This window comes from Gossypium raimondii, chromosome 11 (genome assembly GCF_025698545.1).
Source record: "Gossypium raimondii isolate GPD5lz chromosome 11, ASM2569854v1, whole genome shotgun sequence".
Taxonomy (NCBI): Eukaryota; Viridiplantae; Streptophyta; class Magnoliopsida; order Malvales; family Malvaceae; genus Gossypium; species Gossypium raimondii.
The window spans coordinates 11,618,762-11,629,285 of record NC_068575.1 but is presented as its reverse complement, the minus strand read 5'-3'; the positions used below and the strand labels follow the sequence as shown (position 1 = coordinate 11,629,285).

The 10,524-nt window shown below is 34.1% G+C and overlaps 1 protein-coding gene across 1 annotated transcript; it reads right to left on the bottom strand.

Moving 5' to 3' along the window:
* Nucleotides 1-5,682: 5,682 nt before the first annotated feature.
* Nucleotides 5,683-10,524, bottom strand: LOC105804644 (transcription factor UNE12). Its single transcript, XM_012637338.2, has 7 exons — nt 9,637-10,524; nt 9,049-9,159; nt 7,656-7,775; nt 7,385-7,450; nt 7,238-7,303; nt 6,642-6,719; nt 5,683-6,335 (listed from the first exon to the last, which is right to left on the bottom strand). The coding sequence occupies exons 1-7, from the start codon at nt 9,937-9,939 to the stop codon at nt 6,108-6,110; spliced, it is 972 nt and encodes a 323-aa protein (XP_012492792.1). The 5' UTR covers nt 9,940-10,524; the 3' UTR covers nt 5,683-6,107.

Genomic DNA, 10,524 nt, shown 5'->3' with positions numbered 1-10,524 from the left:
AACTCAAACCATGTTTCAATTTGCCTTTTAGTTAACCATCAATCAATTATACCAAGACACATATTAACCATAATAAGGTCATATACTTATATATATCAAAATATATCAAACATAAGCCATTCAAGTGGCTAATCACAACAAAACATTTACTTGCCATCAATGGCCAAATTAACCTATACATGCCATTATACCAAATTTGATTTAATAAATATACCGAAAAAGGGTGATTGATAGTGTGATGTGGCTCCGACCAACTTCCAACCTTAACGAGCTTCCGTGTCACTATAAAACAGAGGAAATAAAACAGAGTAAGCATTTAATGCTTAGTATGTTTAAATAATAGGAAATTAACTTACCGATTAATTCACATTTAAGGTAAACAAATAAATATGCTCAAACCAATTTGGCCAATTGCCTAAACACATATCCTCATCAAGCTTGTTAGTCATGTAATTCACACAAAATACCAAGAAACATGAATGAGCTCATCAGTATTAAATTTTCACATACATGTATTTATCACTTCAAGTGTTGTGAACATGTACATATCAAATCTTTGTATCTCAAGTATTTCTCATAATAATTCATTTTGAATTCATATCATCTCATATCGGAATTTTACCTGTTAAATCATTTAAAATATCGATGAATACAAGGGTAGTACACACAAAGTGTACAATACTGTAATTCGTCAATCATCTTTGGGAATGCTCATACGAGCATATAAACGGAAAGCTCTCTCTCGAGCCATATAACGGGAAGCTCATGTGAGCTATGTAACGGAAAGTTTATCCGGGCTATATAACGGGAAGCTCATAAGAGCCATAATCAGGAAGCTCATGTGAGCCAATAACGGGTAGCTCAGAAGAGCCATTAATGGGAAGCTACGGATAGCCATATATCAGGAAGTTCAAGTGAGTCATATTAGGAAACTCTAGAGAGCCATTAATTGGGCATAAAGAGCCTTATAACGGGACGCTCATAAGAGTTGCGGTGTGTCCACAACGCATGCAGGATCACAATCGATCGGGATGCTCCGAAAAGCTATTAATAGGAAGCTCGCAAGAACCATATAACGGGAAGTTCGAGAGGGCTAATAACGAGACGCTCTTTCAAGCTGTGGTGTGTCCGCAACACATGCAGGGTTACAACCAATATGGGAACCCTATATCCATCGAATTTCATTTATTCAAAAAAAACTTAATACTTGTTGGTCATCGTCGGATATGTGATTAATTTCATATACATGGAAATAATACAATCACATACACAACATTCAGTTCAAACATATCAATATATAATTTAGTTACACGAACTTACCTCGACAATTGTTCGTGTACGCAAAATCTACTTATCTGACACTTTTTCTTTTCCACGATCTAACCCCATTTTTGATCTGTCCGGATCTATACGAATGAATTTAATATCAATTCAATAGAATTCATATTCGATTCAGTCCATTTCACATCTTAGGAAAAATTACCATTTTGCCCCTATACTTTTAATTAATTCTAATTTCGTCTCTAGGCTCGAAAAATGAAATTCATGCAATTTAATACTTATTCCAAGCCTAGTTGATTTTTACATGTAACAATAGCAGCCATTTATTTAATAAAATTTAGAAATTTTTCCATAAATTCTACAACTTTTCAATTTAGTCCCTAAATCATAATTTCATCAAAATTCCCTTTACAAAAATTGTTTATCTATCAACAACCTTTTATTTTCTACCATAAATATTCATAATTCAATTATATTCATCCATGGAAAAATTCTAGTACTTTAATAACTTTGCAAATTAATCCTCGAGATAGCTAAATTAAGCTTTTACGATATCAGAAACATAAAAATTACTAAAAATAGGACTTGGATACTCACCTAATTGAGCCAAATAAGCTTGCTACCTTCAAGCTCTTCTAACTAGGGTTTCCATGTAAAATTATTTGGGAAAGATGATAATATGATGATATTTTTCATTATTTAATTACTTATCATCTTTTATTATTTTTACTTTCCAATTTAGTCCTGTTCTTTAATCAATTTTCCATGGATGAATCATCATAAGTATCTACTAACTCCTCTTAATGGTCTATTTTCCATATAAGGACCTTTAATTTTGAATTCCATAGCTATTTGATACTTATAGCTACTAGAACTCAACTTTTGCATTTCATGCAATTTGGTCCTTTTATCAATTAAACATGTAATCGGTAAAATTTTCTTAACGAAATTTTCATATGACATTCTTATCATAATGCAGACCATGCAATATAATTAAAATAATTTTCCTTTCGAACTCGGATTTGTGGTCCTGAAACCATTGTTCTGATTTCATTGAAAACGGGCTGTTACATTGATCGTGTCTTAAATAGGTTAAACTAATGGTTTTTGAGTTACTTAGTGTCCAAGTAAGTAGGAAATGGTAAACTTGAGTTTTAAGGTACTTTTAGGTGCACACAGCCTGGCCATACGAGCGTGAGTCACACACGGGCAACACACATGGGCATGTATAACACACGGGCAACATACATGGGCAAGTGACCCAAGTCAAAGAGTTACACGGCCTATCCACACGGGCGTGAGTTACACACGAGCAACACAGATGGGCATATGTCACACACGGGCAACACATATGGGCATGTGACCCAAGTCAGAAAGCTACACGACCTAGCCACACGAGTGTGTGTCTTGGCCCTCTGAGGCACACGGCCAGGCCACACGGGTGTGTGACCCTTGTAGTTGAAATTTTTCTAACTTTTTCCTAAATTTTTCAAATGTTTCTGATTTAGTCGTTTCTAAAGTGATTCTAAGGCCTCGAAGGCTTGAATAAGGGACGTTATGCATGTTTAATGATGGATTATATTATGATTATTGAAATATTTTAAAATGAATGATTTAGATTATGTTTATTCGGTAATGCTCTGAAATCTTATTTCGGTGACAGATACGAGTTAGGGGTGTTACATTCTCCCTTTCAACCTAAAAACCTTAGTTGTCACTTCCTTCAAGTTGTCGTCGTTGCTTTTGTTGAACCATTGCCAACATGCTCAAAAGTAGAAAAACATCTCAAAATCAGAACATATCGTTAGCAGATTAGGAGATCAGAGCATAAAAATTTTAAAGCTTTGGGAGTGACCTTACGATTTTTAAGGATTTTTAGAAATCTAATTCTATAAATTTGAAGATGAGGTTTTGGGTTTCACTTTGGTGGTTTTGGATTAATAGTCTGGCGCCGGAGAAGATGTCGAACAACCACAATAACAATGATGAGTTTGTAACGAGAAACTCTCCTCATCGAGAAAGGAATAGGTATCAAATGGCCTAAAATGTACCAAAACAGAGTCCAGGTCGAGACAAGAAACTCTCCTTGTCGCAATGTCGACTAACAATTAGAGGCGAACCGACGTCGAGTGACAAACTATTTGGTGACGTCATGACGTCAGTCTTGAATTTTTAAAACTTTACAATTTGATCCTAATTAATGCTCGGGTCAACAAAAGAGTTTTTGTAAGCTCGATTAAGGCTTGGATTTAGTTGCGAATCGTATTATGAATGTGTTTAAGTCATAAATGTTTGCTTAATTGATATATTCACTATATTTTGATGGAAGTTGCTCCTGCAACGGATGTGGCTTCCCATAACTCAGACATGATGATCGGTCGAGCAAGGGGTGTTACAGTGACCTTACAATTTTTAAGGATTTTTAGAAATCTAATCCTATAAATTTGAAGAGAAGGTTTTGGGTTTCACTTTGGTGGTTTTGGATTGATAGTCTGACGTCGAAAAAGATGTTAAACAACCACAATAACGACAATGAGAAGAAGTGGCCATGGGTAAAGGGAAGAAAGGAGAAGGAAACTAAGAAAAATAGGGAGAAAGAAGAAACATCCAATGGCGTCATTCATTGATAGGACAATGTTCACTAGTGGTGGTTCGACAGAGAAAGCAGAAGCATCTTTAAGGGGGGCGACGATGATGGTTTCTGGGTTAGAAAGAAGAAGGTGAAAAAAAAGAAGAAGAAAAAAGAAAGTATTCCTTTAAATTTAACGATGGAGTGACCAATTTGGTCAATTTATTTAACAGTAGTAACCAAATTAACTTTTTTTTTTGTGAACAATGTAATTTTAGAGAGACTAACAAGATAGTTTACCCAAATTTTTAAAAAATACAAATAATATTTTGCATAAACAAATCAAATTGGAATATAAAAAAATCACTCTAAAACTAAACTAAATAGAAACAATTATACAATGAAATCTTTAGAAACAATTAGACAATGAAACGTTCACTTTGTTATTCAAAGGGATAAATCTCAAAACTATATATGAACTTTAGTATAATATGCAATTCTATACATGTACTTTGATTTTGTGCAATTTTATACATGAAAATTTGATTTGATCCAATTCTCATAAATTATTAACAAAATTATTGATATAACATCATTTTATGTTTATATATTACATACACATATAATTATATTGATCCAATATAAAAATAAATTGATATCTTTATTTCTTTAAATGTGTATGATAAAGTTTCATATATACATTTAAATCACAATCAAAATTATATAATTACATCAAATTGAAATTTATATATCAAATTACACATTAAATCAAAATTAGCATATAATTTTAAAATTTATCCCTTATTCAAATCATCAAATCTAACCTAATTTCTCGTGAAATCACATATATATTTTCTAAAAGCATAAATAAAGTAAAGCACTTTTTCTTCCCCCTTGAAACAAATTTATGAGAAAATGGATTTGGGAAGTCATGTCATGTCATCTCCTATATATTATTTTCAAAATGTCCTAACTCATTGTGTATTGAAAGTCCACTTGATTTGTTTTCTTTACCAATCATACATACTTTTCATAATGTAAAATACCCATAACCCAAATGAGTTCAACAAACTTGAGTTCTTCCCCCCTCTTCTCCCTTTTTCCTCTCAAAATAAAACCAAAACCAATGTTTTTTTACACTGAATACTAATTACTCAAAATAAATAAATTATTAAAACTTAAAAAATAAAAATTATAAAAATCAGTTCAATTACAAAATTCAATTAATTTTCAGTCCGATTCAACTGTTCATAACAATTCACAATCAATCAACCTTTTACTTATTATTAGATTAATATTCGATCGATTTTCGATCTAATTGGTTTGATAACAATGTAGTTTACACTTGAATTTTTTACTTCATTGTATATATTAATTATCACCAAATATTTATACCCAACTCTCTCTATATATATATAAAGAAAAGGGTCATTAGATTTGTCCTGTTTTAGAAGATAATATAAAATTATAAAAATAAAGCTTCTTTTGCCACTTTCTCTCCAATACTTCATTCATTCAGAAAAGAAAAGGACTGAACTTTATTTTTCAAGACTAAACCTTTACTTTTAAAATCAATAAACTTATAACCTTATCCTTATAAATAATGTTAGCAATACATTTTCATTTTCATTTTCTTTCTGAAAACCACACACTTCCTACAAAACTTTATATATTATCCTAAACATCCTTCATTAAATATTTGATTCTAATCAATTAAATTGATAATAAATATTTAATAGGTTTAATCTCACTAAATTTAAGCTTAAAAACAAATCTTTGTTTTTAATTCCATTGGGTTGAATTTAATTTGATTGGTGAGCAAAACCCATATATATGTAAAAGGTCAAGTTGCACTAAAACTTTCTTCAAATACATCATGGAGATACCTATCCATCCATTTTCAATGGTCCCACTTCCCATTATCCAAGGAAAAAAAAAAGGAAAAAGAAAGAAAGAAAGCGAGTTCCTACCACCATTATTTTTTTGGTCATCCTCCACTTACATATTAGAAAGATGAAGACACATCAATGGACCTTTGGAATTTGTTTTCCCTTGACTTACACCATGCCTATGGGGTACACATCAAAATAACTTTCCATGTTTTTTTTTTCTTACTGGAAAAGACAAGGATGGAAAAGTTGCACTGACTTGATTGAAGCTGCTGGTCGGAGTTAGAGTTTGGATCGAAGCACTAAAAAGCCATTGCGAGTGAGCTAGGAGTGAGTTCTTGGCGGGTCATAATGTTGTTTTTTTATCTTTACGAAGGAGTGTTTGATTCGGGTTTGACGATTGTTGGTGCATCAGGTTGATGTGCAGGGAAGATCGCAGATGCCAGTGATATCGGCACGATGCAAAGTGCCTTGGACTGAAGAAACTGCATGGCAGCTCCGATGTCTTCTTCCATCAGCTTAGCGACTTGCTGTTCAGTGCCATCGTTTGACCATTTCTCCCAAGCAGGCTGGGTTCCACCTCCTGCACCATCACCCTATTCATAGAAAATAAAAATAAAAAGGGTAAAATCATGGAAAATAAAACTTAGAAGCCACGCCAGGTCTGAAAACGACAGTCAACTACTTGATCCAATAAATAGATTCGTAGAAAACAACCTGTCAAAGTGTAAGATAATGTACATTCATAAAGTCCGAAGCGATAAGGGATTAAGGCACCAACAAAAGAGATGCCTTAACACACAAGTTATTACATCTTTCTTAAGTTTTCATGCATACTTGATAGTTTAGTACTTGAGGCGGAAAGATCCACTGACTTAAGAATTATGCTTATTCCGTATTACCTCAACGGATAGTAGGGGTACATCGGCAACAAGCTGAGCCACCGCACCTGCTGCACCGAGTCTGCTCATGCTCAGAACCTGTTTGAATATTCAACAAACTCGATAACATCGATACCATAAATTTGATGTTGAAAAAAAAGGAAATAAACAGTAAGGCAGTTCACATTCTTCAACTATTCAAAGTAACAATAATGGAGTTCACATTCTTTACTATTCGAATAATAACTTATTTGTGGCCTTGACAGACAAGAGTCAATTTAGTCTGACATTGTAGCAGAAAGTAATGGCTTAAGGTCTTCATAGATGTCTAGGATTCAGCATACGGGTCCTACAAATTATCAAACAATTAATCAAAGTAGTTGAGGAACTTTTCGGTAGTGATGATGAGGTGTTTTCGTCTCGACTTCCTTTTACTTTTTTGGGCTTAAAAAAAATGCGAATGCAAAAGCCACAATGACGATTTTGATGTTCTAAAAGCAACCTTAGAAGATATTTGAACTTAAATACCTTTAATGAAATGATGCCTTTCTAAGCATAAAGACAACAAATAAAATAAAATGAATCTTAGTTGATAGGGAGATTTTAGAAGTTAACACCTTAACTTGAAGTCTAAGAAACTTCACATAATCCACAATTTCATCAAGCATAGCGGCCCTATCCGTCTGCAAAAGATTTAGTAATGCATCAGTAAGTAGGTCTGTTTCACTATTCATATACCACGCATAAGAACTGAATGGAGGAACCTTATTGCAGCTAGGAACCAACTCTTGCAAAGCCTTCATTCTTTCAGCTATTCTTTCTCTACGCAACTGCATTCACCAGAAAAACCATGGAGGTACGGGGAGAGGGGCAAAAGAATAGAAGATAAGGACTAAATAAACAAAACGGGAAGATTACCAGAATTTCTTTTTTTGTCCAAGTTCTTTACTAAGAGGAAGAGGAACTATAAGTAGCAGCTCATAAAAGAACTTTTGTTATATCATTCCAGATTCTGAAATTAGAAATTGAGTTTACCCGCTCAGCAATACTGTGGGGATCCGTTGCCTGTCCTCGCCTAGCCCGTACCCTTGGACGGACGGCAGGTGGGTGCGGTGCAGCAGCAACTGGACCTGATGTTGGCTGGCTGTGAAATGGCTGCACCAGCATGTCACAGATTATGCAATCAAAATTTTCTTATTCATCGAAATCGCAGCATGCATAACATATAAATCTTGATAAATAGATTAGTGAACTCAATCAATTTTCACAAAGGGCTCACTTTCTTATTTCATTAAACCCAACAAGTCCAAGACAAGTCTACAACGATCGGAAACACAAGATTCTGGTAATCATAAACACAAACAGCAAATACGAACTAATAGTTCTCAATATCAGAAACATGACGTGAAAATCGATGCCTGATTAAATTACTACCATACACTTTGGGTTAAATTTTCAGCTTCAAGCTTTCTAAAGCTGAAAAAGAGCCGAAATAAGGCAAACCAAATCGACGGTACTTTCTATATTTTCTCATAAACTTGGTGAAATAAAAAAAAAAATTCTAACAAGTACTTGCATAAGTTGGTAATGCCACACTAAAATAATCACAACATTCTCTTAAAAAATTCTCAAGCCAATAATAAACCCTTCACTTATGAAATTAACAAAATAAGAATTAATTTTGTTCCCCAAAATCATGCAAAAAATCTGGAAATTGAAAATAACACAGATATTTAAAAAAATGGCTTAAAAAAACTGAAAACCCAAGTCAACTTTTGAAGCGTTTGCTACACACGCGCTAGCTAGTCGGGTGGGAAATCTATCTCCGACAAAGATCATCACTGGGATGTTGAAAAAGACCACTCGAGTCTTTCACTTTTGCCCTGTGTAAATTGTATAGGATGAGATGATGATATAATAGCAGAGTTCTCCACGCGTGCACAACACTTTGTATCCGTGTCAGTAATTGCTTCCCTTTCACCCACGCTCTCCATTAAAGAGCGTGAAAGGCACGAGTAATAAAAGGGAAATAATAATTAAAACCCTAGGTTTTCTCCAAATATCAAATATACCCCTGGTTTTAATCATGATGAACCGTACAAAAAGGGAAAATTTTACAGTACAACCTTAAAAGAAAGAACAAAAAGGTAGTTCAATCCCAAATTTTAAATTTCTTTTGGTATATACTAAACATAAAAAAATATATATTTTATGATAAGTTAATACATTATTTATAACAATATTATATCAAACATCATAATTGATAATTTTACTGATATTTTACCCATGAAAAAGTAGTCCAAATTAAGGCTCAAATGCTATAGGAAATAGGCTCCTTATAGGGCATCTTTATTAAACACAAAGCCCAAAAAACTTAAGGGGGAAAATGAAAATATAAAGGGTATATCTGTCCCAAAAAAAGTTTTACCTGGTGGAGCTGCGGTGGAGGCTGAGGAGGTGGCGGTGAAGCGCGGATTTGCTGAGTTTGCATTTGTCCAAAAGGTGGAAACAAGCTTACCATATGCATAGAATCTCTCTCCTGCCACAAAGCAAAGTAACAAAAAAAAAACACACACATTATGACAGAGTTACCCTTCTAATTTCTTGATGTTCATATAAAGCATATAAATATAGAACATTAGAAAAAAATAGCTTTAGTTTTCAAAGGAGCAACATCGAGTCCAAGTTGGGAGGAATTAGCAGTAGGAAAAGGCGACTTTAGGAAGGAAAAATTAGGTACAAAAGTGAAAATATTTTTGAGCATGAATTATGAAAAAGTAGTTAAAAAATCAGAAACCCTTGGAAATAATGCTTCTATGCCTAATATCCTACCATTGATAAATCTTCAAAAGAAATAATTGGTTCTACCATGTCATTTTACTGTCAAAGAGAACCTTGTATCAATTCTATAAAAATTGTATAATAGCCCATATTTTAAAGAAAAGGGAAAGTGAAGGAAGACAAGTAAAAAGAAAGGTTTAATAGATGGAAAGTGAGATTGATTGAATTTTCATACACTGATTCCAGAAACAGCAGAAGCAGCTGAACAAGAAGCATTGTTGTTGTTGTTGTCAACTACAACTCCATCTTCATGTCTTAAGAATCCATGTTCCAAATTCAACCCTAAAGGCATCATGCCTATTCCTCTAAACCCACCACCACCACTATCGCCACCACTGGCGCCAGTTGCACCACCACTTGAACCTAACTGCAACCCCATAGGCAAGGTGGCACCACCACCATAGCCTGGTGGTACTGCCAGGATCTGTTCAAAGAAATCATCACCTAACCCGGCTTCCTGTTGTTGATTACCTGCCATATTTAAAAACGCAAACACGCAAAGCAACTTCTTCTTCCCGGCCCTCTCTATTACTTGAATGTGTATGTGTGTAAATTAAGACTTTTTGTCTTTAGGGTTCACTATGTATATAAAAGACGTGTTTCTCAATGTTTTAGACAGTGGGAAGAGATTTTAAAAACAGGGTTCTTTCTCTTTTCTTCTATTTTTGGAGTTTGATTATATTTTTTCTTGGTGGTGGGTTTTATAGAAAGTTAAGAGGGGGTTTAACGGGGTAACCAAGAAAAGGTGGAAGGGGTGTTGGTGAAATGGGTGGCAGATCCGGAACCCGATAATCCGGAAAGGAAATTGTGGATTCCAAGAAGAATTTTCAAGGTATGGCCTTTTCACTTGGTGTTGGTTTGGTGTGTTTTTTTTTTTTCTTTTTTTTGGTTTAAATGGATTGGAAATTGTGTGAGAGAGAGAAGGGTTTGAGTTTGAGAAGAGAAGGGAAGATTGAACTGAAGAAAGTGTTTGGTAGTGTGGGTTTGGGTTTTGAGTCTCCAACTTTGTTTAGTGAATATGAGAGAGGAGCTTTAGTTTGTGTTGTGAGGTATGGTTTTAAAG

Coding starts and splice junctions, on each gene's coding strand:
- LOC105804644 (XM_012637338.2), bottom strand. CDS start 9,939: ATGGCAGGTAATCAACAACAGGAAGCCGGGTTAGGTGATGATTTCTTT. Junction 7,776..9,048: donor CTCCACCGCAGCTCCACCAG/GTAAAACTTTTT, acceptor ATGCTGGTGCAG/CCATTTCACAGCCAGCCAAC. Junction 7,451..7,655: donor CCCACAGTATTGCTGAGCGG/GTAAACTCAATT, acceptor TGGTGAATGCAG/TTGCGTAGAGAAAGAATAGC.